The sequence below is a fragment of the Ambystoma mexicanum genome, chromosome 11, assembly GCF_040938575.1.
Source record: "Ambystoma mexicanum isolate Mex_15411 chromosome 11, UKY_AmexF1_1, whole genome shotgun sequence".
Classification (NCBI taxonomy): domain Eukaryota; kingdom Metazoa; phylum Chordata; class Amphibia; order Caudata; family Ambystomatidae; genus Ambystoma; species Ambystoma mexicanum.
Genome location: NC_090934.1, coordinates 676,976,315 through 677,003,065, shown reverse-complemented (window position 1 = coordinate 677,003,065; position 26,751 = coordinate 676,976,315). Strand labels below are relative to the sequence as shown.

At 42.0% G+C, this 26,751-nt stretch overlaps 1 protein-coding gene across 4 annotated transcripts in view; it reads left to right on the top strand.

Moving 5' to 3' along the window:
* MPPED2 (metallophosphoesterase domain containing 2) overlaps positions 1-26,751 on the top strand; it is a 1,149,018-nt gene that overhangs the window by 541,377 nt on the left and 580,890 nt on the right. For all 4 annotated transcript variants that reach the window (XM_069623535.1, XM_069623537.1, XM_069623538.1 and 1 more), the window contains exon 4: positions 3,829-4,054. In XM_069623535.1, the coding sequence (XP_069479636.1) occupies positions 3,829-4,054 (226 nt within the window). The remainder of the gene's footprint in view (positions 1-3,828; positions 4,055-26,751) is intronic.

The following is a 26,751-nucleotide window of genomic DNA, read 5'->3' as shown; positions in this document are numbered from 1 at the left end:
CTCCAGAGAAGGAGGCGCCATTCTACACCACGACCCACAGTCGCTGAACTTGCAGGCCTGGCTCCTGCAGCACTAGAGTTTGGAGGGTACGATATCCCGGCTGATTGCAGAGAGGTTCTTGCAAAGGCCAGGGCGTCCTCAACTCTCAAGTGTTACGGTCATAAATGGAAGAGGTTCTCTGTCTGGTGCTGTGCACAGAAGATTAACCCTCTGCGGATTACGGCCCCTCAAGTGCTGCCGTACTTACTGTCGCTGGCCAAAGCTGGACTGGCTCACAACTCCATAAAAATACACCTGGCTGCCATCTCCCGATATACCAGGACCACGGGACGGGTGTCCTTGTGGTCTCATCGCCTCTTAAAGGAATTTATGAAGGAACTATTCCGATCATTCCCGCCGGTGAAGGCCCCTGCCCCGGCGTGGGAACTTAATGTGGTGCTGACCAGACTCATAGGAGCCCCATTCGAGCCTATGCATTCAGCGCCTTTGAAGTTCCTGTCATGGAAGACAGCGTTCCTCGTGGCCTTCACCTCTGCACGACGAGTGGGAGAGATTCAGGCCCTATCTTGCAAGCCTCCATAGTTGACTTTTCATGACACAAGGGTAGTGCTTAGGACGCACCCCTCCTTCATGCCCAAGGTGCCGTCGGACTTCCACCTCAACGAGCCCTTGGCGCTACCAGTTTTCTTCCCGTCGCCTTCGACGCCGGCCGAGAGGACTTTGCACTCGCTGGATGTAGCTAGAGCGCTGAAGTTCTACGTGGACCGCACGAAGAGTTTTCGGAAGACGTCGCAGCTATTCGTGAACTTTGGGTCTGTGAATCAAGGGAAGGCTCTCTCGAAGACTTCCATTTCCAGATGGCTCTCCGGCTGCATCATGCATTGTCACCGGTTGGCAAACCGACCACTGCCCGGCCGTCCGAGAGCCCATTCGACCAGAGCGATCGCTGCTACCACGGCGTTCCTGTCTGGTGTGCCCCTGCTGGACATCTGCAGGGCTGCTACGTGGAGGTCGACGCACACCTTCACCAGATTCTATTGCGTCGATCGGGACTCCAGGGAGGAGTCCAGGTTAGGCCAAGCAGTGCTGCGGAACCCTTTTCGCTTAAGGTGAGCCTGGTGAGGAGGTAAGAGATGCTTAATGTTGAGTTATTGTATTGCTTAATGTTGAGCCTGTTGCCACCTCCCGTGGTTGTGCATGTGTATACTGCTATGTATTCTTTTATTCATGAGCATGTGAATCCATGCCAGACCCCATGCTGGAGAAGGAAGAAGTTACTTACCTGTAGCTGTTGTTCTCCAGCATGGGTCTGGCATGGATTCACATGCGAACCCTCCCACCTACCCCTCTGCGGCTCTTCACTTGGTCATACTGCCACTTGGCGTGCTACCAAATCTGAGGATGGGTGCAAGAGGCGGGGCTTAGGGAGAGGGCAGTCATTGGCTGGGGGCAGTATGACCCAGAGATCAGTGATTGGTTACTACTAAGAAAGACAGATCAGAAACGAAACTGATACTGATTTTTTCTTTACTGAGGATTCCCAGCCTGACGACCGGGAATATTTATGAGCATGTGAATCCATGCCAGACCCATGCTGGAGAACAACAGTTACAGGTAAGTAACTTGTTCATTCCGCGAGTGCCAGCATTTATATTGTCGTTGTGCCATTTCCGTTTAGTGTGATCACAGTACCTTTGCACGTAAACCATTGAATTAGAAACTCATTCCCAACTACCTCCTCCCTATACTCCATCCCCAACTGAAGCATCTGTCGCCCCATTACAAACTTAAAAACTTCTAAACTTCAACACACTAACTCTCATCTAGTCAGTTTCCCGGCCTGTGGTAAGGTTGGTACACCGTTACCAGATTCTACAACTGTAACTGCAACTAAGGCGGATATCGGGCAGCACATCGTGGGCCGCCAGCCATTTTACTTGCTGAGTTCGTTAGTTACATATTGGGGGTGTCCTAAGGCTGAAAAGTAGTTGCTTATGTGCAGTGAGTGTACATGCCTGTCTGTCCATTGTTCAAGCTTATTCAGCTTCCATCTGCGGCGCTGCTTCCGCCTGTTGCTGCGGTCTTAAGTCCGGTGTTCCCTCCGGGCGAGGTCTGTTCCTTCGGTTGTCTTGCCTTCTCCATGGGCCCCAGTCGCCTTCCAGGTGGCTCTCTGCCCAGGACCATGCCTCTTTTGGATCGGTGACGTGCACAGTCGTGCCTTCGCAGTATATCTTCAGTTGCGCCGGGAATAGCAGGCCATATTTCACCTTCAGCATCTGTAGTCGTTTCTTCAGAGGATCAAATGATTGTCTTACCTTTTGTACCTCTTTGGTGAAGTCAGGAAAAAAGGCAATTCTGGAACCGTTGTACCTTATGGAGCCTTTTACTAAGTTATATATTCTTGGGCATTGTCTTTGGGCACTACTTCAGTACATTTTGCAGGTGCTCTCTAAGGGATACAGTCTCATAGAAACACTGAATGACATTTTATGGCACTTTCACCATGTCTGAGGACCTTTGGCCCAGGGACATTGCCCAGAGCCCGATTGATGGCACACTCTTTATTAATGTCAGTCTACTCCGTTGGTCACTACTCACTTACCATCTATCAGAAAAACTCCATAGTGATCCCTTAACAGTGTATCATGCTTTCATGTAGAGAAAAAAATGTGTTTGGTGCATTGTCAGCTTTTTGGCCTTTCTAAAGACTAAGAAAAAGTCAAAAGATATCATCCAAAAATAAGAGCCAGGTAGTCAGACATTCGCAAAGTATTCAAAATATGACTTCTAATTGTGGAGTCTCAGGAGAATTCTTAAGTGATTTTGATATCCCGTGTGTAGCCTTGAATGTCTCCTTGGACTGACCCTCTACTTCTTTTGCACAGATTGAGAACCTTACAAAACTGATATATTCTTGGTTTCATTTTGTTTTCTGATTTGTTAAATGGAAGACAGAGGGATTCAGTCCAACTCATTAAAAGCATTGGCTTTCTTTGTTATAGAACTCTGCACTCTTAAAATAAAGCATGAATATTTTTGACAAATTAACATTTTAGATGCATAATTGTTTTACTTTATCCCCTAAAAGGTGAACTGAAACTGTGTTTGGGACTCCACAGGCTTCATTCCTGAAGAATTACTGCCATTCAGTCGTGTAGATGTACTGCAAGCTCATGAGTGTGGTCACAGTGTTGTTAATCTCTGTTATTGAAATCTATGGGACTGGATGGGGATGTCTGTAGATTAACCACAAGCACTAATACCGCTACAGTAAATCCACCAATTTTTGGAGATAAAGTGAGGAGATACCTCTACAATATGCTGGAGGTAATGCCTCCACTTAACCTTCAAAGTGGTACCGTAAAAATAGTGGTAATTCCCTTACTGCCAAAAAGGTGGCAGTAGCAGAATTAATGCTAGAAATGTACCTCACCTCTTATGCCGAGCTACTACATTCTTAAATTTAAGCTGGCTGCCTTCACTACAAGAATATTGCATATAAAATGTTAGGTTTGACCTTATTTATTATTATAGAATGAAAATGTCTTTTTATTTTAAGGATTCCCTTTTATCCTTTTAGAATGCATTCTAATAGCACCATTATGTTTTAGAGGTAAGGAACTGATGTTCGGAAGCTAATATTCGCATTCTCCTCACCCCCTGAGTTGTCTCGCTGCCTTTGTATTTTTATCTAAGGAGAGAATATTATTTAGCTATTTTATTTAGATGGAGTGCTGCATTTGAGGCTTTGCCGGTGTTCGAATTTGCTGATGTGACGGATCTCCCAACGCAGCCTTTTTGCTAACCCAAGCACACTTGTACTTTCAGGAACCCTGCCCTACGAATATAAAGTAGTGATTGCCGGGAATCATGAACTCACATTTGATAAGGAATTCATGGCAGATCTTGTTAAGCAGGACTACTACCGCTTTCCGTCGGTCTCCAAATTGAAACCGGAGGACTTTGACAATGTTCAATCACTCCTGGCCAACAGTATATACTTACAAGACTCTGAAGTGACGGTGAAAGGATTCCGACTATACGGAGCCCCTTGGTAAGTTCCACCTACTGCGTTTCAGTTATAGAACAATCTAATCTGTGGATTTTCAATTGCAGACTTTTTTTTATAAGAGTACATTGTATGTCAAATGTTATGCTTTATATATTTTTTTTTATTGGCATATGGTTTATTTCAAACCTTTGCTTTTTTGTGTGTAATTTTGTAAAATGGCAAATACCAAGAACAAAATAAAAGCTGAAGAAAAAAAGGTATTTGGGAACAATAAAAGAAAATATTAATAAAATTGCGATTGTTAAATTCATTGAATGTGATGTAAAGAAAGATCATTACGCTTGAGGAAATAGTTTGTCTAAAAACATTGTCAATGCAAGCGTCATTTTGCAACTTTCTCCCCTACGCATAAACTCCCACCACTCAGTGACGCTCTGTGAGGGCATTTCGAGTATTAGAGGCCCTAGATATTTAGTTCAGTTTCGGCCAAGACACAGTAAGATGTTTTAATGTCTCTTCAGCGGCTTTACAAAGTCTACTGACTCCAGATCCATCAGAGCTCATTTTCCTAGAATTAAGTCTTTGATAGGTCAGAAGCAAATTCGTCCTAATATGCATGAAAAGATTACGATGGTGAGCACTAGGAAACTTGCACAAGTGTTAGGGATGACATTCACTGCTCTGACATCTCGATTTAGGTTTTCATGTAGCTTATACAGAGCTTTGTTTGTTTCTATCCGATCCCAGAGCCATAGTTCTTTTGTTGTTGTTGCATCTGGGTTTGATACTAAAGTTTCCACCTTTATGTTAGCCTTGTCAAGAATTGCTTGCCACTGTTGGAACCACATGGTTTGTACCTAGTCCATTTGCTTTTTCTGAATACATACAAAGATTTTAAATTGAATTGATGGTTTGGGCATGATAAGCTTTCGAAAGAGGGATAGGGCTTTCCATGCTAGGACAGAGGAGATCGAAACTGACCCCAGTTTGTGCCTTATGATGCTTTTAGGCACATCTCGGTAGATTTAGAATATTTTTCCAGAACAGACCGTCTAAAAAGGCCCATTCCTTCCAAGGAAAGGGAGGTCTCTGCACCATATGAAAGAATCAGAACCACTTTCTGTCTGTAAAATTTGATTACAGGCAACAGAGACAATTGTTCATACTTTTTGTGTATTATGGCTCATTGGGTAGCCAGATTATTTGTCTTTGAATTTAATTCGACTATGCTAGGCTTGTTGCATATGCTCCGATTTATGTCAATCCCATGGTATCTCATGTTGCTCACTTGGTCAATATACTCAATTCCCAGGTGCCAATCGAGAACTTTGTTTTTTCTTTTTGCCACCCCATCGTTGTAACACCTTTACCACAGATTTTGGGGTATTTATTTTTAGAGCATTTCTTTGGGTGTACATAAGTCTAATAGGAGTCTGATGTAATATAATGAGGTCATCAGCATATAGCATCCAGCTCACACATTATATAGCCGGTCCGATAGCACAGCCAGTAGACCGCTCTCCTTGAGATCTGTGCAGAGCCTGCTGACACAGATTCGAATCCCGGCAGGGCCAAACTCAGCCTTTCATCCTTCTGTGGTCGGTAAATGAGCACTACACACCATGGGTAATAATAAGCAGCGCTCAGATACCTGGGGTTCGTAGAGCTATATAAATGCTAAGTTATCATTATTATTATTATTATTCCCATTTATTTTGGTGGGAAAGGCTACGTCCGCTATCAAAGTCCCTTTTAAATCCGATATATACAACTTAAACAAAACCTGTTTGTCTTAGGTCAAAGTGACCAGAAGCCAATACCCAGCCTTTGAGTCAGACCGGGAATCAAGGACACAAATATTTTCCCCAATACGTCCGAGAGAGCTATCGGACGATAGTTTTTAGGGTCAGTCCTGATACCCTTTTTAAAGATAGGGACCACAATAGCTGTCTTTCAAGAATCAGGAATGTTTCTCTTGATCAGGATTTCTTCAAATAAGACCAGGCAAAAATCAGCCCACACTTCTATGGCTTCTTTCAACATTGAGTTCGAAAGGCCATCCGGGCCTCTGATTTCATGTCTGTCAAAGACTACTTCCGATCGTCCTGTTAAGGAAGGGGTTTCATAAGGATCATCTGCCATTTGCTCGCCAAAGAGGGCTCCAAAGAATTGTATCTAGACATCTTCTTCCAATGCGTTGTTTTGCAGAGCTCTTTGATTTTCTCCTTTTTCATTCAATACCAACCACAGGGCTCCCCAATCATTTGATGCCAAGATTTTCAACATGTGTTCTGGATCTTTCTGCAAGGTGATGGCTTCGTAACCAATGTTCATATTGTTTACGTTTTTTGTCATGATGTAGTTGTGAATTCCTTGTTGAGAACTTAATTTTCTGATTTGGATTCGGTTTGTGGACTACCTTCATACCTAGCCCAATTTATATTAATGTTATGAGACCTGAGGATGGTGTCCATCTCCCACTTTTTTTGCTGGGTTTAGAAATAGTGTATACCCTTCCACTAGAGGTGGGATCGAAATCCACGTTTCTTGAAGGCAAAGTATGTCAACTTATTTTTGTTTTACAATTTCATTACGAAAGCGGTGCTTAAACCCTCTAGTGGTTCTGTTTCAGCTGCCGATCATCATTATTTTCTTTGGGGGGCATTTTAAACTTTGTGTTTTATTTGCATTTAGAGTCTTAGATGGCTATCCCCAGTTAACATCAGTAGATTACTTTATATTGATGGGCACTTTGAGGTTTATTTGCCTTTTACCCTCTGAAAGTTTGTTAATGGTGATCTTCATAGGAATCAATGTGTTTTGTAGCTCGTCTTCACACTCACCAAGATCTTGGTGTGTGGCTCTGCCTGTTACAGAGATTACTTCAGCAGAATTGCTCTTCCTTGCGCCCTTCACCACGGCACTATTAGTACCCATGGATGAATAAGTCGGATATACGTTGGCAATCTGAAACTCTGCTTCTTCAGGTCTTACTTCTTATATGTCAAACCCTCACAGCCAGATCGATTCAGATCCTCCTGAGAGCAGAGAGCGTATAATTTGGGAGTCTATAAACAGACATACACAGTCAAATTGTTTCGGTATTGGGAACTCAATTGCTACAATGTTGCTACAATGTCCTGTGATTTTAGACTGCGGACCCTAGGTATATGCGTGAACAAGCAAAAGACATATGAACGGTTAAGCATTAGACCGTCATCCAAAGGAAGTATCTCTTCTAAGAAGACTTGTCCTTTCATTATCATATTTCATTGCTATTTCTCTTTTGTCTTTTTCAGTTCTACCCAGCTTCCTAAATTTGAACACTGGACTATGCTCTGTTTTTTTTGTTTCAGCCAGGCTTGTGGGTGCTTGATTTACCACAGTTGCTCTTCATTTTGCTGAACAACTTTCTTTGTTGTTGTTTGGTAGTCTATCAAGTTGATAGCTGACAGCTGTTCAACAATAGAGAGCTCTTGCAGAATTTGATTTTTGCAATGCAGCAACAGATTTCATATGTCTTTCCTCAAGAGTCTGAAAATGTAGGTTTTCAGATTGCACAGCAAGTGGGGAGAGATACAGAGAGATACAGAGCAGCTGTGATTGGTAAAGCTTTGGGTTGAATATCCAGGCTTAGTGTGTTTGTGGCAGGTAATGTTACCACAATTCAGGTGAGTTCACCATTTTCGGCACCCTCTTCATAAACTGAAATTTCTTGGAGCTCCATGTCGCTGCTGTTTGAATTTCTAGTAGGATCCGATTGATGATCTTTTAAGATGATGGATTGTGACAGTGGGAACTTTGTGGCTTTGTTGCCAGAGGTGGTTCTTTTCCTCTCAATTTGCATTTTCTGTCAAGGAGTTCTTTGCCGGAATATTTTGGGATTTGTTTATTTGTTTACTGTTTCGTGCTAGTTGCTTCTTCCTCTTCTTCTTCTTCTGTGAATAGAAGATTTCATAATTGTTCCCATTGTGGACCTCATCCACGATTGACGTGTCTTTGCTCAAGTTAGGGACTGTGTTCGAAGAGCAAGAGGTCAGGAAGTTTGTGGGTAGAGCTTGCTTGTCAGCAAGTTGTTTTCCAGGTAATCTTGGTAGATGAGGTAATGACAAGCTCATGGTTAAAACATGCATGTCTGTATGATGGTCTTCGAGTACAACATTGATCACCAGCGTCACCAACCTCGTAGTCTGAGGAATTGCTGTAGCTGATTCGGTTGAATGGGCTTGGTTTACAGTTAAAGCCCCAACTTCTTCTAGTGCCTTTGTTATACCTTTGACCTCTCAGTTGAAGATGTTTGGATTTATTGTGGTCAACAGTGTCATTGAGCTGTTATTAGATCTAATTATGACCCCTGGATTAAGGGGGACTCTTTTTACCAATTATTTGCCCCATTTCAAGATCTCTTTTGCTACATCCAGTTGAACTTTCTTGTTGGCGCCAATTTGTATCACATGATCACATAGTAATTTTTGTTTCAAGCCTTCCGAATCAGATTCACAATATTTTCTTTGTTTGATTGATGTCATAAATGCTTCCATGTGGATCCATGTTGTGTGAGCCATGGCTAGTAATGTGGCCTGATCCTTAAAACTCTTGTTGATAGATTCATATAAATTGAGAAATGGTGCTAATGCAATTGTTAAGGCCGACTTTAGATTACATTAAGTTGGGAGGCTTTTGCTCAATGTTTTTGGCAATGTCTTCTCTGGCTGCCTCTTTTCTGGCTTGTTTTTTTGGATCTGGTGCTTTTCTGAGAGCTTGTGGTATCAAGTGTAGCATCAGTATCTGTTATTGTTTCAATGTCATCCTCAGGAGAGTGTCGGAGACATTGGGGATGGAAAAGGTGATCACTTACATTCCTGATTGTTTATTGCAGAGATGCATCTTTGTTCGAGGTAGCTGTTATTGCCGCCAATTGTTTCTGCTTGAGTCTCTCGCGGTTTATCCACGCCAGAGAGAGGCGGACTAGAACCAAGCTGCCTTTCAAGATCATTTTGTGGAACAGTTGCACCAAAAGGCATGCATCTTAACTGAGCTAAGGTATTCCATATCGAAGAATTAGTCTCCTTCTCTTTTTCCTTCAGTTTGTTAAATGGCCCAGATTTTAAATTAAAGAGTGTGTTCAAGACTAATCTAAGCTCTCGCACTGAAGCTGGTTCAACACAAGCTTCTGTATCTTGCTCTATATTCGGTCCTTTGTCAACTTCTATAGGACTTCTTTGTACACTTGAATTCTTTAGGACAACAGGAATGGGGGGCTTGTTCACCCTGTCTCCCCAAACTTCTGCTCACTCTAGACTTTTTTTTTTACTTTCTTTTCTGCTTGGAAATCGAATTGTTCTGTGCACATCGTGAAGAGTCTTTGATCTCTCATTTGGAATTGTGTTTAAGCAGCTTTCATGTGGTTGCTCTGAGTCGCTGCTCTCGACCCTTAGAATGAGAGTAGAGTCCTGCTCTACAATACATTCCAGTGGAAGGGGGTGTGAGTCTCCCTCTCTGCAAGGAGTTTGACTCGTTGGAGTCTTTAAAGCAGGTAGTTCATTCACTCGACACAGAGCCGAGTTCAGTAACTGCAGGAGGCAGGCTCACGCTAACAATGGGGGGGTGGAACACTTTGTCTAATATGGAAGTGTTACTGGGAGGTACACAATTGTATGTAGTAATTGATTGTCTACTTTGGGCAGAGCCGCCATTGTTTCGCTCTGAGACAGCAACATCGCTCTGACTTGTAAACAAGAACTCTTTGTCTCCATACATGTTACGCTTTATCTGCTCCCAACAAGAACGTTTTTAATATCAAGATCCTCATAACAGGTATGTTCTGTTACATTGATAGACTTTTATACTCCGCCAAACCACAACTGTGGTAATTGCAAAGCACCTTCTGTGGTTGTGATGTGGTACGGGTATCCAGTCTGCTGGAAGAAAGAAAATGAGCAAGTGGAAAACCAGAGTATAGGAAAGCAGGAAATAAATGCTGCAAATCAAAGGGAGCGAGGGATTCAGCTGGGATACAATTCTTTTTGATGGCATGGATGCATGTCAGTCTTGTTAGGTGAACCATCCTTCTGCAAAAGAGAAGAGAAGGATGTGTTGTAACAGAACAAACGAGTGATGTAAAATACCACTTGCTTTTACTGTTATCATTACCGTAATAAGAAACATATCAAATAAATCAGCACATTTGAACTATAAGAATAATTATGGTTGGAGCATTTTCAACCTTTTGAAAGTTAAATCTGTACTCGAGGTCTACAGTCTGACATTTTCCCTATATGTTGTGTTTTGTATGTGTTGTATGTAGATGAAATTCCATCGAGCAAAGCTGTGGAAAATGGGTGCAAACGGAAAAAGTAAATGGTGCGTCAGATTCACACAATGTTGGGCTCTCTTGTGTGTGCCGACTTAAGCACACAAGAAAGTATTCACAAAAATGAACCTCCCTGTGCAAATGCCTGCTCTAACCTATCGACACCCTATGATTTATGTGTAACAGTATCACATACAAAATGTGATTAGCAGGTGTATGGCCTTAAAACTTTAGCTCTTCAGCACCTTAGTCTATTTAATTTCTCTGTGTACTTAAACTGAGCAAATAAGAGTGCAGATTTATATGTGGAAGGGGCACAACCCCTCGCCCCTTATAACCTATCTCTGACAACGGCTGATAGGGGTCTTCAAAAATGCTAATTTTAACCGGGAAACACACACCAAGGCCAGGTAATGAGCAAAGGTAAATGCTAAGGGTAATCCAATGTTTATTTGTAACTGCATTATATTTCGGTGGTTGTTGGAAGTTAAAAGGTTTGGTTGTTTCTGTAAAGTGTATTTATTTTTGACAATTCACAACCTGCTGTCTAATGCACCACTTAGCCAAGTTAATTAGGAGGAGCAGGCTCAGGTGCATGAGCAGAGCCCTCTTTGTAGCGCTATATCTGTGACGAGAATCAAAGGCCCAGACTAACTCATAAACTTACATTTGATGTGTTGTATTGATTTGATTTTGATAGGTTATTTATAACGTGCTTAATACTCAGAGGTTTCTAAGCGTGGACCCGGGGATCAAACCTGAGGTGCTCTGTGTTGTTTTGCTTCCAAGGCGAGCACGTTGCACTTGAGCTATCCTTCCGAGACAAGGATAGCTCATGGGCAAGGATAGCTCGAGGAATTCTTGCAGGAGTTGGCAAAATAATAAACCTTGTAGGCATAGAATGCAATGACAGTGTCAAGATAACTCTGGTTTCTTTAACAAAGTAGAAGTGCAGGATACCTGAAGGTTCAAAAGGCTTCTGTCCAGCCTTTGTGTTGCAGGGTTCCTTTTCAAGAAAGCTATTGTGCAGAAAAGAATCTCTCTAACAAAAAGTATCTAGTTTTCTCAGTGCTCTCGCCTTTCCTTCTCCTCAATGACCTGCTCTTGACAGTCTGAGGCCTTTTGTTGTTTTCCGGGATCCCAACCAGCTGACCTTCAAGCAGGTCTGCCACATTAGAAATGTCAGGGAGCATTATCAAGGAAGTGGAAGAACTGAGTCAGGAGTGTGATGACTACCAAAGTGCTGGATGTGGACAAGGGGAGCTTGCAGTGTGGCCAACTACTCTATGGCCCTCTTGTTGGTTTAAGGTGCCAACCCCAGCCTCTCTTTCACTCTCATCAATTTCATTTAACCATTCACATCGCCAGTCTTCTTCCTTACTTCCTCTAGCTTCTGTCAGTTCTTCTCTTTCTGGGGGCAGCCCCTCCACCTCTTTTCTTTCTTGTCCCCTCTTCACTTCTATGTGTACCTATTCCTATCTCTTATCAGTTCAAGTGCCAACCTATCTCTCTACTTCAGCTCTTTCTCCTTCAGGATTCACCTCTGATCTATATATTACTTTTTCCAGTCCTCTTTTGTTATGTGAGCCTTATTTGTCCCTCTGTGTGACCCATCTTTCCCATTCTTAATTTCACACTCCTCTGTTATTACTGCTAAAATATTTCTGTCCCTCCTTTCCAATGCACTCTCCTTCTGTAACCACCTCAAAATGGTATACTCCAAGTGTCTAGTGTCTTTAGGACTTTCTTCACCCCTTTTGCTGCCACTATCACGGTTCTTATCTTCACTCCTTCGGGCACTAGTGTCACTGCTCTCCCTTTCTTCACCACCTCTGGATATTATCATTCAGGTCACTTTCACTATGTGTGGCCACCATTCTCTTACTCCTTTCCAATAGCTCCAGGTATCGTTTCTCTAATGTGGTCCAGCCTCATGGACCCTCCTTTCAGTCTTGTGGGTTTTGCACCTGGTCTCCAATCCAGCCTTCTATGATTATACCTCAGTCTCCACTCCATAGGCTGCCCTCAAAACACACACACTGTCAGTCTAGGGATGTGTGCTTGCATATTCCTATGTTTTCTACCCCTGGGCTGGGCTGTCTGTAAAGGTCTGTGCTTATGTAGTAAAATTGGGACGGGTCTGTGATTGGTCAAGGTTACTTTTATCTCCCGAGTGGTATGCAGCCCTTGGGTCCACCATTTTGGAATTGCTTTTGGATGTTCCAGGTTGAGGTACAAGTGAGGCTAACATTTAAGTCAGTTCATTTGTATTATAAATCGGGGTTGGAGAACTTTTTGGTCAATCAACTCGCAGAACCTGCAAGGTGGACTAGGTGGGTACATTTGGCCTGAATTAGCAGCACACTTGAGGCATTCAAGCTAGTCACAAAGAAAATTGGCAACTACTTCCATGGCTCATCCGAGTCCCCCGACTGAGTCCAGCAGGACATCCTGGGTTACATCTGCGACTCGCCTGAGTTCTCCACATGAGTCGTGCAAATGTTTTGTCAGCTTCCATGATTCACTTCAGTTCAGAAAATGAGCGCATTTGGAAATCTGTGGGGACAAGGGATTATCAATTAGACTGGTGCCATTGTAGTTGAAGTCCTCCTCTGAGGCAACTCCCCTTCCTATAGGGGAGTATTTCTGATTTTGCCACCTTTGACTGTCGCCTGCCTTAAGATGAGTACCAAGTGAAGGTGGGCATCACATATGGTCTGAAATATTTACAATTCTATTTAGTCATTCCATTAATGTATTTGGAACACATCAGCCCGCCACATTCACAGACTGGCAAAATAACAATTGTGAAAACAGGACAATGGACTTCCTCCCTCAGTGTTATGTGTTCCTTTCGACAAATGTTGCTGCCTAGTTAGTCATTGACATTCAAATCATTGCATTAAAACAATATTTACTGCTTGTAATGCGCATATACAAGTTAGAACCCAGTTTTAATATGATGACAGTACAAGAAAAGAATGAGTCCAATCCATTTTATACTATAAAATGTTCTTCTTCTGGGACATAATCTGTGAGGACAGATGAGAAAAGAAAAATAATAGAGGTTAAAATAAATATAACCTCCATTCATATGTGATATAATATATTCTTATATTATTGTGGATTCTCCTTTTCAATCACTCTTGTGAAATCCAAATGTTCAGCGTCAATCTGTATTCAAAACAGCCTGAATGTAGAACCCCTTTACACTTCAATGAGTGCTCTTCATAACCTACAAAATATTTAAGATAGCATTCATAATAATACCAACATTGTTAAGAGGTATTTGTAATTCAATAGCCAACCTTCATAAACTTCATGATATCCTGCATTTTATCTGTAGTTATTAATGACTATAGACCTGATTGATACATATATGTAAAGACGCCTTGCAGAACAGCACATGAAGGCTACCAACCGAAAATCTGCCAAAGCGCATGGGATCACTCAAGTGGTGACAGTGCACAATATAAATATCCTTTAACATAACACAACATGAATTGCCTGGATTCGTGTAAACTCTTGATATGAGTATGCTACACACAATAATCGGCTGTAAGAAATACAATACAATGTTGGATGTTATAATCATATAGGGAACGTTTTTCTCACAACTAGACAAAGGAATGGACAATTACTCAAATAACTGGTGACCGCATCATCCGCACCATGATTGCTGGATGCAGTAAGCAAACAACCCACGTTCTGTGCATGTTCAAACAAGTACTCCATTTCCACAGTAAATCGTGTTTGTGTTGTGATGTCATTCGTAAAGCTGTGATCTGGTGACGCTCCTACAAGTCACGGCAATCGCTGCTTACATACAGATTATAGAAACTCGCGCCATTTTATAAAAACAAAAGTAATTTTTCTCTTCTTTTTCTTCTTTGTCATCCTCATTGAGTGAGTCCCAAGTTGTCAGTGCTTGTTGAAACCAACTCCTTAACATTAATGAAAACAACTCATTTTAAATCACCTATGCCGCCCCTGCCCTAGACCATAAACACTTTAACAATAGAATACGATTTCTTCTGCAGTGATATAATAGACATATCATAAATAATCGTGTTTCCAGCTATTACATATGTTAAAACCCCCATCTTCCTGTTTCAAATTAATTCTGGATAATGTCATTGATATCTGTTCGAGGTACATTAGTATTCGGTTACCAAAACCTATGAAGCCTTTAATTGATGAATATCCATTAAATATTCTTGTAAATCAACCAAGCAATCTTCATGTTTATTCATCATATTAAACATGCAAAATCTTGTTCCTCCTTCATCCTATTAAGATATAGGGAGTCCATCATGTTTATCCACAATGTCTCTTTCCGTCTCAAAGCACATTCTGTGTCTAAATTTGATCTCAAAGAATGATGATGTTTCATCATTTTCAATACAGAGCAAAAGAATACAAAAATTCATATTGAGGAATTGAGATATTCTTAAGAAGGACAGTAAACTGAAATAGCTTCGTAGAGATGATCTAGTATTTGCTTATCAATGGGGTAGCAATTTAAGGGACTTATTGGCACACACAGATGTGATAACAAGTGTGAATAATGATAGTAGAAAATTAGCAGGAACGTTCCTTTTTGTCTTCATTGCGTTAACTGTAACAATGTGTGAAATTCCACATGATGGCACTTGTATTGTGATTTTAGGAGATTTTAATAACAAAGGGTTAGACCCACTATATTGCAGTTTGGATGATCGCAACCTTATCTCAGCAATATCCAGAGATCGCAGAAGTAAAATAAGGAATTAAATGACTCTTGGACCTATTGCTGCTGAATAGCAAAATAATTTATGTTGTAAAGTGCTTATCTGTGAATGCATGAGATGTGAGAATGTTGGAGACTTGCTGTAGAATGTTGTCCTGTGAGTGTGTGTGAAGGTTCCAGCCTATGCCAGTTGGAGATGGGCCTATCTGGGTGATGGGATCCAGTGGTGTCCTCTTATGTATGATCTTGATTTAACTAAGAATAAACCTTAAGTGTTTCACCTGCAAAGCGAACTGAGGCTGCTTTACTACAATGCCTCTTGCAATTTTCTGGGAGGAAGTCTGTTCAGGTGTTGCTGATTAGTACCAATTTTGGCCTCAGGGAATTCTGGTAACTGTAGTCAATGCTGGTAGCCAGGAACCAACTCCCCTCTAATTGCACAATACAAGTCCCACGGTGGGTGGAGGCGGGAAAACATGCATTATGGATCTCCTAAATGGGGCATGGGTCACCCCGGTGCTGTGCCTCAGGAGCCCGGGACTCCTGAATCAATATTTAGAAAAAAGAGGGGGTGAGGTGCGCCCTCTAGTTCCCAGCTTTGTGTACCTTCTGCAGTTCAGTTGCTCTTCGGCTCCAAGCGCTTTCATGCCTCTTGCAATCTTCGGGGAGACAGTCTGTTCAGATGTTGCTGATTAGTACCAATTTTGGCCTTGGAATTCTGGTAGCTGTAGTCAATGCTGGTAGCCTGGAACCAACCCCTCCAATTGCACAATATAAATCCCACGGTGGGTATATCAGCTGAGACGTGGGTAGCTCACTTCGCGTTTTTGTACTCTTGTGCACAGACCGATAATATAACACTCAGATTGGATGTGCCTCAGAAGGATTGTTTATTCTTGGATGAAGAATCCATTTACAATATTATTCTAAAGAGTATGTTATCCATTGCACCCGGTCCAAACTAACTTTCAAATGCTACTTTGAAATCAAACCCGTCTGTGTGCAAAAGTGCTATTGTGCCCATTTCAAAATATGATTTTATCTTGGGTTGTTCTGCCTTCTTGGATAGGTGCGGTAAAAATATAAATTTACAAGCATGGTGATAGGCTAAAGCCTAATTGTCGCTCAATTTCATAATTGGATTCTCCTAGTAAACATTTTGCAAGTTAATCTTGAAAGAGGTTCAGATTTGGACAAGTAATGTGGGCCGTCGACCTTTATCAAAGGAGGGGAGTAGGGGCATCTTTAAATTGCTTTTAATTACAACTGTTGGCAAATCCAGCAAAATTGGTAAAAGACCTGTAAACTTGGCATTTCTTGATATCTCACAGGCTTTGACTGTGTCATTAGGACTAGACTATAGCGTAAAATGCAATTGTTGGGATGTCCCCCTGCTCTAATAAGCATCTTAGAATCACTTCATGCTGAAACAAGAGCGAAAGTCAGAATTGATTAACATGGGACCTACACAAGATGAATCGATGGATCGACACTCATCGTGGCCTGCGCCAGGGCTGTGTCCTGGCTCCATTTCTATTTAATATATACATATGTGATTTGGGAATTTGCTTTCATTACTACGAGGATTGTTATTGTAGACTTTAGATCCTTTGAAAGGCTAGTATGGAAATGTCTCCTCAATGCCAACACCAGCCACATCATTTTAACTATATACAGGCCTCTGGGTGGCACTTTTCTCTTCACTAAGAAATGGCCTGATTTCATTGCAAGCATCCAACCTGCCTCTAGCTACATTCTCATCCTTGAGGACTTCAGTATACAATTTGTCATCACTAAAAATAAAGACCTTTCCCTCGCTTATGCGTGTTGCCATACATTGGATGCCTTTTTTATCTATTTGGTTGTTGTTTTTGAATATCATTACCACAGGCCTTCCCTGGATAGATCACTGAATCCCCAGCTGAAGTGGAGTTCCTTTTGACCAAGATGAGGAAGACCGTGTACTATGCTTCAAACCCTCATATTTTTTTGCACAAACCTTGATGCATTGGTTTCTAACCCTGACACTTTGCTTGCTATTTTCCACAACACTCTTTTGAACACTCTGAATAGTCTTGCCCCCAATTCTCAGGATGAAAACTCTGTCCTCACCAGCATGAAGAGAAGAATCCGCACTAGAATACCACTGGTACAAAAAGCTGGATTGCCTATTCCACATAAGACACTACTATCAAACTCAAGTATGAGTGCTCCTTTTGTCTGTTCTAGCTCATCTACTGCAGTCAGCCCGCCATCCATCTTTGTGGACCCAGACTCAAAGCGCTGTAGTCTATCAGACCTTGGGCCCTGTGGATTACCTACTCTTCGATCAAACCCATAGAAGTTGGATTGGCAATCAGGAAGTCGTTACTTCCGACTTTTAACCCATCAACACCACATATTTCACATCTGCCTTTCCCACTGTTCCACTAATGAGCACCACCCGCTTTTTTCTTACAGAGCAAAGTGCAGCGAGGCCACCATTAGAGGAAGAAGGGCACTGTAAAAGACCACTTACATTGTATAACATTACATCCAGACTACGATTGCCAGCACTTCACTATTGCCTCCCCATGCCATCACCATCTCACTGGGACGTCCTTGTCCTCCTTCAAAATAGTTAATACGACAGATATAGTCAATGCTGTGAAAAAGATGAGGACATATCAAGATCAGTTCTTCCCATTCTGAGCCAGCACAAAGAAATAACATATTGCCACCCTGGCTCCTTCCTACACAATAGCTCATTCCTCATAGGTGCCTTTCATTGGGAGCTAATAATGTCTGGCATCCTGCCCCTCCTGAAAAAAGTCTGATGACCCTGCCGATCCTCACTAAGTAACACACCATTGCCACCATTCTATTTATTGGCAATGTCCTGGAGAAGATGGCCATCTTCCAATTCCATTTCTTCAGTGAAGACTGTAGACTAATTCATGGCAACGTGTTCTGACGCTCTAAAGGAACTTGTCAGCCAACCTCTTTGTGAGAGATGAGCTCCTCCAGCCATTAGACAGTAAGTGCCCTGCCCATCTTCACATCCTCCTAGACCTATCCTCTGTTTCAACACTGTCATCCATGCCACTCTTCTTGACTGTCTGGAAAACACCTTCGACATCAGCTCAAGACCCTCATGTGGATCTCTTCTTTCCTCCTGGACATGAGGAGCCAGGTACCATCTGGCCCTTTCCTTTCTCAATGTATTATCTCTGTGTGGTCCCTTAAGCATCTGGCCTCTCCTCTTGGCTCTTTTACACTTACCTCTCACCACTAGCATATACCTTCTCACCATCCTCTTCCACATCGTTCTTATGCCAATGACACAAAAATGGCCTTCAGACTGGGATGTGATTCTTCTCTAGCCCTCAGCTTGATTTTGTTCTGTCAAGCTCATGTCCATGCTTGAATGTTTGATAAAAATGTGTGTCTTTATGCATCCAAGTCTGTCATAGTTTACCTGGGCTCTATCATTCCTGCTTCCTTACCTTTTTCCTGGCCTTCCTCTGTGGGTACCACACTCACTCTGATTCATGTGGCCTGGAATCTTGGGGTCATCTTCCTTAGCTCACTAGCCTTGACTCCTCCGGTACAGGAGCCCTCTAACCTCCAGTACAGGAGCCCTCCAAGTAATTGAATTTCCAGCCGCACCCTCATAAGTGTGCAAGAGACCAGGGATTTGGTCCTCTCAATGTTAGACTATTGTAATAGCTTCTACTTTGGCCTCCCCAAATCTGTTCTCCTCTACCTAAAGGTTATACAAAATAAGGGGGCCAAACTCCTCCTTGGTCGTAGATCCAGTTGCTATATCACTCCAACCTTGACATCCTTCCACTTACTGGCTCACAGTTGAGATCCAGATCCCCTTTAATGCTCTCTTTATTATCCATTAGGCCTACTGGGTCATTAGGTCAGGATAACTCCAAGGGAAATTGACTAATAGTTCCGCTTCATCCATGTCCCACATTTTCACCTGGTCTAAGACGCTTGATGAGTCTGGGACATATCTGTGGAGCTCTCTGCCATCTTTCTTCAATGATGAACATTTCTCTGTCACTTCAGAAAAGGAAAAGGATTTAGGGCTCTCCTCTTCGGCGAATTCTTTGCCCCTTAGGTTGGACTGCCTATTTCACTTGCTCCTCACCTAGCTTCTTTTAGGTTGTCTGTTCTGGTTGATTCAAAAAAATACAGTAGGGTGTTTTGGGGGTTTGCTGTGTCCTACAGCTCTAGACGTGGGGCTTGATTTACCTCTTTTCTGTAATTTTGCCTGTTGTGGGTTGCTGTGTACTTTGTGTTGTGGGTCTTCCTCTTAGTATTGCTTGCTATGCTGCACTTTTGTGATGTCTGCTCACTTCTTTAGGACTCTGTCTTTGGCATTTGACTTCCAGTCTGCACACTCTTTGCACTACCCCTCTTTCTTCTATGACCTGAATGTTAGGTTTTGAAGATCAGCACCCAACATCCAACTTGTAGTGCCAAAATGTGACTTAGTTTTACGGTAAGCATCTTATGAATTGACTGTAAAAAAGTAATACAATCTGAATGTGCAGTCCTTGGGTGTGGAGGAAGTGCAGCATGGGCCCAGACAGCACACAAATCTTCAGGATGTGTAGTGAGAAATATGGAAGGAAAGACGGAGAAGAAAATCATGCTTGCCGCAGCAGACTGCAGTGTTTCAAAAACATAAACAATGTGGAAGCCACAGTATATCGATGGATATGCTGTGTTCTCTCAAGGGCCTTTTATATTGTACCAATCCCCACTGTAGTGTTCTTATAACTCCTAGCATTGTCTGAAATTGGAGAGAATTGTGAACACCCGCGAGCGTACGAAACAGGGAATGGCAGGCAAAAAAAAACACAAAGCAAATGATTGCATCATCCCTTCATATAATTCAGCAGACTCTCTTTCCCCTCTCAGACCCTGATCACCTCCCTAGCGTGGAGTAATTAAACCAGCATTATTAACAAGCATTATATTTTCAATACGCTTTCCTATGTGCCATTCAAAAGTGCTACACTGTTGGAAAAACAAATGCACTTGTATATATGCCATATTGTGCTCAAACACTGTGTGACAGAATGGAATGTGTGAGGGTGATACAGCTTGAGCTTTTTTTATTTAATAACATGATACTGGTAATTTTTCCTTTGAACAGGGGATTTTGCTGGTCAAACTTCCATTCATAAAAGCTCCCTGCTGAAGAGCATAGTGTACACATGTGCTCTGTTAGGGGCAGTATTCTGACAACAGCCTTGAAGGAAGTGGAAACAGGGCAGGCCAAAGGTCACATGTGCCTTTCTAAATGCATCCAGCTGGAGCCCAATGTTCCAGCAGGTGGGGTTAGGAGGGTTGACTTTGTAATACAAGGTACCCCTTTCCTTAAGTCATATTTGTGTACCCTCGGGTCTGGTGCCCCACTAATCTCTAAATGTAAGCCCTGCCTGGTTTGACAGGGTGGCTTTTAGGATTACACAGTTACATAGTCACAAAACTTTGTCATTTTAATTGTCAGCCTAATGACCAGTTATTCATCCAAGGCAGGTCTCTGTGTGGGTTCAGATTGCCTGGGCTTTTCACCCATAATCAATTTGGGTATAGAAGGAAGCCTTCCCTTTGAAGCCCCTTAGAAGGTTTACCTTCCTCTAGAGATCAGGATGTCTCCTATGGGATAGGTGGTAAGAGAGGGTCAAAAGTATACTGTTAGGTACAATGGGTAGTCCACGCTAGGGTGCTAATGAAATAGACAGACAGTGAAAGGGGGCAGAGTTAGAGTAGGCTGAGAGAGGTGCAGTGCACAAAAGGGTTCCACCATCTTGGATCTTTCTGGGGCTTTTCAAATGTACTGCTCCTTCCTCAATTACTGCAGACAGAGCACTCTGGGTATGACATCACAGGGCAAAGGACATTTTTAGAGTCCTTACAGAGGCTACAAGGGAACCAATTAGCTGTGGCATTTTGCATATGTAAGGCGGCAGACCCTCCCTTTAGTTGATTCACCTTGGGACATTCATAAGAAGGAGGATTTACCGGAGCCTGGTTGAAAGTATATTTTATTCCAAAGTCCTCTGCCAGAAAGGTGATGACCAGCGACTTCCAAGGGAGAGGCGAGCTCTTCTGCTTGTCATTCCAAGGGGTCTTTTCCAGTGATCTGCTGGCTGTGTACAAGGCCTCTCTTCTGCATGATCGGTGGAACAGGGATCTCGTTCACTAGACGTGGAGGACCCCTGCAGGTTTTCTCATTCAACCTTCCTGGAGTGGCAGTGCAGAGAAAAGGGCTCCCCTTGTCCCTGGAGACTCTGGGCATGGCCTCCCAGCAACACAGACGTCAAGGAACCATCCTGGGCCCTGATTCATGCCTCAAAACACTTGTGAGCTACAACAACCCGGTCAACGCCTGCCTGTCCCAAGCTTCTCGTGCCATTGCTGCTTGTGAGCCGCACCATGTGTTGCACTTAGTTGCTCAGCTCACCAACCCTACACTGAATCACCACCTTTTAGAAATACCTTGAACCATGGTTTGATGCTTTGAAGCCACAAGAACAAGATAAAATGGAATATGCAGTGGCCCTTCCCGTCTGGTACACCTTTGAGGGCCTTAGTGACTTGGAAAACCCCATTTGCTACCTTTTTTCAAAGACATATTCTTGATTCAGACATTGCTCCTGAACTGATTGCCTGTATAGCCCTTGCTTGAATTTTTTTGTTTAATTAAATATTACTATTTTTTATCGAACTTTGATTGGACACTTTTTATTTTGGGTCATTGTATTTGGTTGCTGTTTGGGTGACTATTTGGACACTTTTTATTTTGGGTCATTGTATTTGGTTGCTGTTTGGGTTACTATTGTGCTAGCTTACACCCCTTTCAAGAGTATAGCCTGCCCTTGGTCTGTGCTGACGAGAAGGAGGTGCACCGCTGTGTTGTGCCATGTTCAGCTGTACGATTGGTATCACTGCTGGATTAGTGGTAGTGTGAGGTTGAGTAAGCATGTTAGTCAGCACTCATCCTTGTACTAATACTACTACTACTGGTAACATTTTCACACACTGGCAACCAGAGACCCAGAGTATATTTGCTGTTATTCATATAGTGCAATAACTGCTTGATGAAGCAAATCAACAGACCCCAATGTTATCCCTCTTCTTAACCTTCTGTAGTACTGGTCAAGCTTGAGGCTTACTCTTTAAAGGCATGAATGATGGAACCAGTTCAAAATCTCTAAACGAAACCACAATTAAAGGTACTACTGCCCAAACCAAGTAATACAAATAGGCAATGTAATGTTCTAAGTACCATAAACGAGGGGTGTACCGAATAGGAAATTTAGGATCTGGCCAAATACCGAATAGTTGATGAAGTATTTGGCTGGAGCCAAATAGCTACTTTTAAATTAATAAAGCTACACTTATAATAAAATATGTAGTACACTTAAAGCACACTTTTAAATACACGTGCGTGTATTTCTTTCTCTTTTTGTTAACTGTAGCAGATCTATGTTTAAATGAAAAAACACAATTTGCATTCATGGGGGAATCTTCCATGGAGCAAGGGTGGGCTGGGACCAAGTAACTGACAAGAGCCTATGGCAATAAAATGCAGATATGCAATCACTGATGTGAGCGTTTGGCCTCAACCTCTCAAATGTTTATTTTAGGACTGCTCATCTTTTATCTTCTGTCTATAGGAGTGCATTGAAAGAGAATGGAGTGATTACATCAATGTGCACCCTGCTGATGGCTAAAGTGTCACTGAATACAAACATTTGAAATGCTAAATCAGCAAGTGAATTAAACTCTGAGAAACGGACCATTTTCATGTAGGTCATTGGTTTAAATATTCCTTCACATGGATGTGTTTAATTACAGATTAAATGCTAAGCTTGAGGCTTTTCTTTGTAGTGTAAAAAACGTAAAGCTAGCACCCACACACTAAGTAAGCTATACGTGCTGCTTTCTTTTCTTCTGCAAAGCATATGAAGATTAAGAACCATATTTGCACCTTTACCTTATTCTTCCTTTACTAAATGTTCACTACATGCCATTTAAAAATCCTTTCTGCAGGTAGCTAGATCTCAGTAGAGCACAGCTGTTAAACACCAGAGGGGTATTGGGCTGGGCATTTTGTGCAGATCTGCTAGCGTTTCCAGTTTTAAACATCCATTATGTAACGCCCATACTGCATTTTGGCAGCTTCAAGGAGCTGACGCAAAACTAGGATGGTAAAGGAATGCCTGTCCCTTTTGACCTAGAACTTTACATATAAGCTAATTTCATTAGCAGTGAATTTGCCAAAATAATCAAGTGCACATGTAGCATAGTTGTTCATAATTAGATACATTGGTGCCTGCTGTTGTGAGTGTGTCGATCTCGCCCCAGACTGGCTGCACTCTATTTGCCTGTGCATTCTCACTGTACATAATGTCCCTCCCTCCACCATCCTATTAGCGTCAAGGTTTAATTACAGCCCACGTGGGGAATTTCGGACTGCTTTTCGGAAGTTTCATGCTTTATTCCTTTCTCTATGGTAACAGAAGATAACCTGCCTGACCGCCCACTGAAACTCTCCTCAGATCGAGGTATTTAATGTCAGTGGGTTATGCACACTGCAGTGCTGTTTTATACCTGTATATCTTTTTCTTCGTACTGAATCTCGGATTTACAAACCACAATGTCTCAAGGGCTTGAGCTAATTGTAAACAGTGAAATTCTTCTTCGAATGTCAAAACAAGTAAGTATTCGGCCGAAGCCGAATATCTCTTTTATAGCTGGAATTCAGCTAAATACATAATTGAAGACGAATTTCAAAATTTAAACATATTGAGGGAGCAAACACAATAAATTGGAGCCTAGGCAAATATAACCTCAAGTGTTCTAATTAAATTACAAGTCTCCAGAAGGGAGCACAAATCTCACACACAGCAAATCTAAAGGCTTTGCGCATCCAGGGCTCTACAAAGTCAGTCAGCCAACTGAATTCTCCTGGCCTGTACTTTCAATTGGGATAAATAGCGCACACCAGCCTCACTCTGTTTCAGTGCCCAGTGAGGTCTCTTCTTCACTCTACAGGTGCAGGTACATTGGTCCTTTGCTGGTTGTCTTCAGCTGTTTGTGGGGGTACTTATTTGTGTTGAACTCCTTACAATCGGGTAATGTACCCTGTAAAGGTTCCTAGCTCCTTCAGTACTCCTTGTAGGCACTGGTTCTGCTCACTTGTAATGAGGCTGTATGGCAGTACTGACTGCCACTGGATCCACCTTCAGCTAGATCATCAGTTTTCCTCCGAAGGCAAACAGGTGACTATTTCGTTTTTACCCTATTGTGCCATGTGATAAGTGATGGGATTTGCAGCTCCAATCCTAGTACTAGCATGGAAACTGGAAATCCCAAAATCCAAGAATATTGCATGGAGCGGTCCCAAAGGAATGCTAACACAGAGTAGGAAAAGTAACACAGCAAACCAACCTGAACTAATGTCCACCTACCTCTTACCTCATGTATTAATGATAATGATAATGTGTTATTTATATAGCGCCTTTATCCAAAGCGTTTTACAGAGCACATAGTTACATACAATATCACCCAACTGAAATTGGTACTCATTTATCGACCTCGGAAGGATGAAAGGCTGAGTTGGCCTTGCCGGGATTCGAGCCTGTGCACCCTAATTCAATATGGCTGCGCTTTCACATGGTGATGAAAGGATCTCCTCTAATCCCTCTGAAACCCAGGACCCATCCTTGCTTCAGCCTTTATCTGTGGGTTCTAGCGTGACATGTGGAAAGGCCATTGGGGTAGCCCTGCTGAGAGGGGGGATGTCTTTTTCAATCCAGTTCTTTCTCACGGCTGGTTGACCTTAGTGCAGAACGCCCTGTGCCCCCTGCCATAACTCTTCAATGATTTAGGCAGGCATAGCACATCAAAGGGTTTTTGAGTCTCCCAATCTATTTACAATATCTAAGCATCTAGGCTGGCTGCAAATCAAGAGAATGGATAATTACGATTTTACAATCTCCTTTAATTCAAAGCTATTCAGAATCGGCTTGCACAATTCTAAATTCTACAATCGTTCCAAGCATGGAATCGTATTCAGTAACATAAAAATATGTCATACCCACCAATGTATTGAAGTGTTTGTTATAGGCCCATTAGGTTCTCAAGGCTACTTGGAGCTCTCTGACAGTGCCACCTCCTTGCAATGCCTGGTTAAACCCCTGAGGCCAATCACTGCTGGTGAGTGAATCGAACTTTGACCACTTATATTAAATCAGCCCTCAGGTACATATTTTAGTGGGCTCTGAAGACAGAGAAATACACCCCCCCCCCCGTCCTCAACCCCCCACCTCCCCAGACGGCACAGGGTATTATTTACCCACAAACAAGAAATGTCATTTCACAGAAACAGAGTGGAGGTGGGACCAGTCTTTTGAGGCCATAGTGGCCTAGTGGAGCCCTATCGCAGAAGAGAAAAGTTTCCAAAAAGTGCAAAAATCTGGAAGGAGCAGAGGGCAAATAGAGTTTCCCACATAGTTTCTTTTAATGATCGATGGCACAAAGGTCCATCATAAAATTATGTGCTCCTTTCTCTGACCACCTTGCTTGGTAAGCTTATGATTAATTATGTAGGTTACGTTACAGCATGGCATTCTTTGAGTAGGGCGTCCTGACTGGCCACATCTAACCAAAGAAAATGTGAGCATGTAAAAGATGGGAAGGGTCTATAACTATGTCTCCTCCCCTCCCGACCAGAACTGTTCAATTCCCCAGCCCTACAGGCCTATACCAGTATATTTTTACAGTTGGGAAATATAGAGAGATTATAAGAAAACAAATTACTGAATGAGCATCCTACCATGTCTTGGCCATATAACCATGTATGCTATATATTTCCAAATACCCTACCTAGAAGCAACAAACATGAATCACAGGAAGGCTCCTACATGAATTCAACAAACCCAGACAAATGGTAATATAAATGGCAGAGGAAGCTTCATAAAACGAAGTGTTTGGTTTGTAAACTGCTGCATGCATGATAAGTAATGATGTGCAAAATGTAAATCCACTGGCTACATTTTCAAAAATCATTTTCTTTTACTGATTGCAATTTTACAAATGTTTTTCACTTTCTCCTCTGACAGAATTAAAACATCTGAAAACATTAGGAATGTGTAAAACATTTTTAGAAACATTAAACGTATTGAAAAAAACATCTTTTTAATTTTTAAAAACATTTACATTTTTTAAAGAATAAAATGTTAACTGTTTATGAAAAAGGGGCATGCTATTCAAGTTCAAACTCGACAAAGTTACATTTCAAAGGAATCGTAGTGCAGAAATAGCATAACAGTCTTTCTATGAATTTAGAGAAACGTTTGGTAGTGACATCTACCTATGCAAGATGTTTATTTTTCTAAGGACGGATGATTGGGACAAGAAACAGGCTCCCTTTAATCTGAATAATTGAAAGTGATAAATCAAGAAATTAAAGTGGTCCCCTAACTTTTAATCCTGGAGAAATCACCTGCAAGATATCAAATAAATACAGGCAACTTATTTACCAAACAAAACCCAAAACCTGCCTGCTTTTGTCTCGCTAATGTTTTAATTGCAATTTGCACAAACATCCAAGCATAAATATGATTGACTATCCTAAGCAATAGAATAAAATATTCGCCATTATAGACACACTAATTGATATCG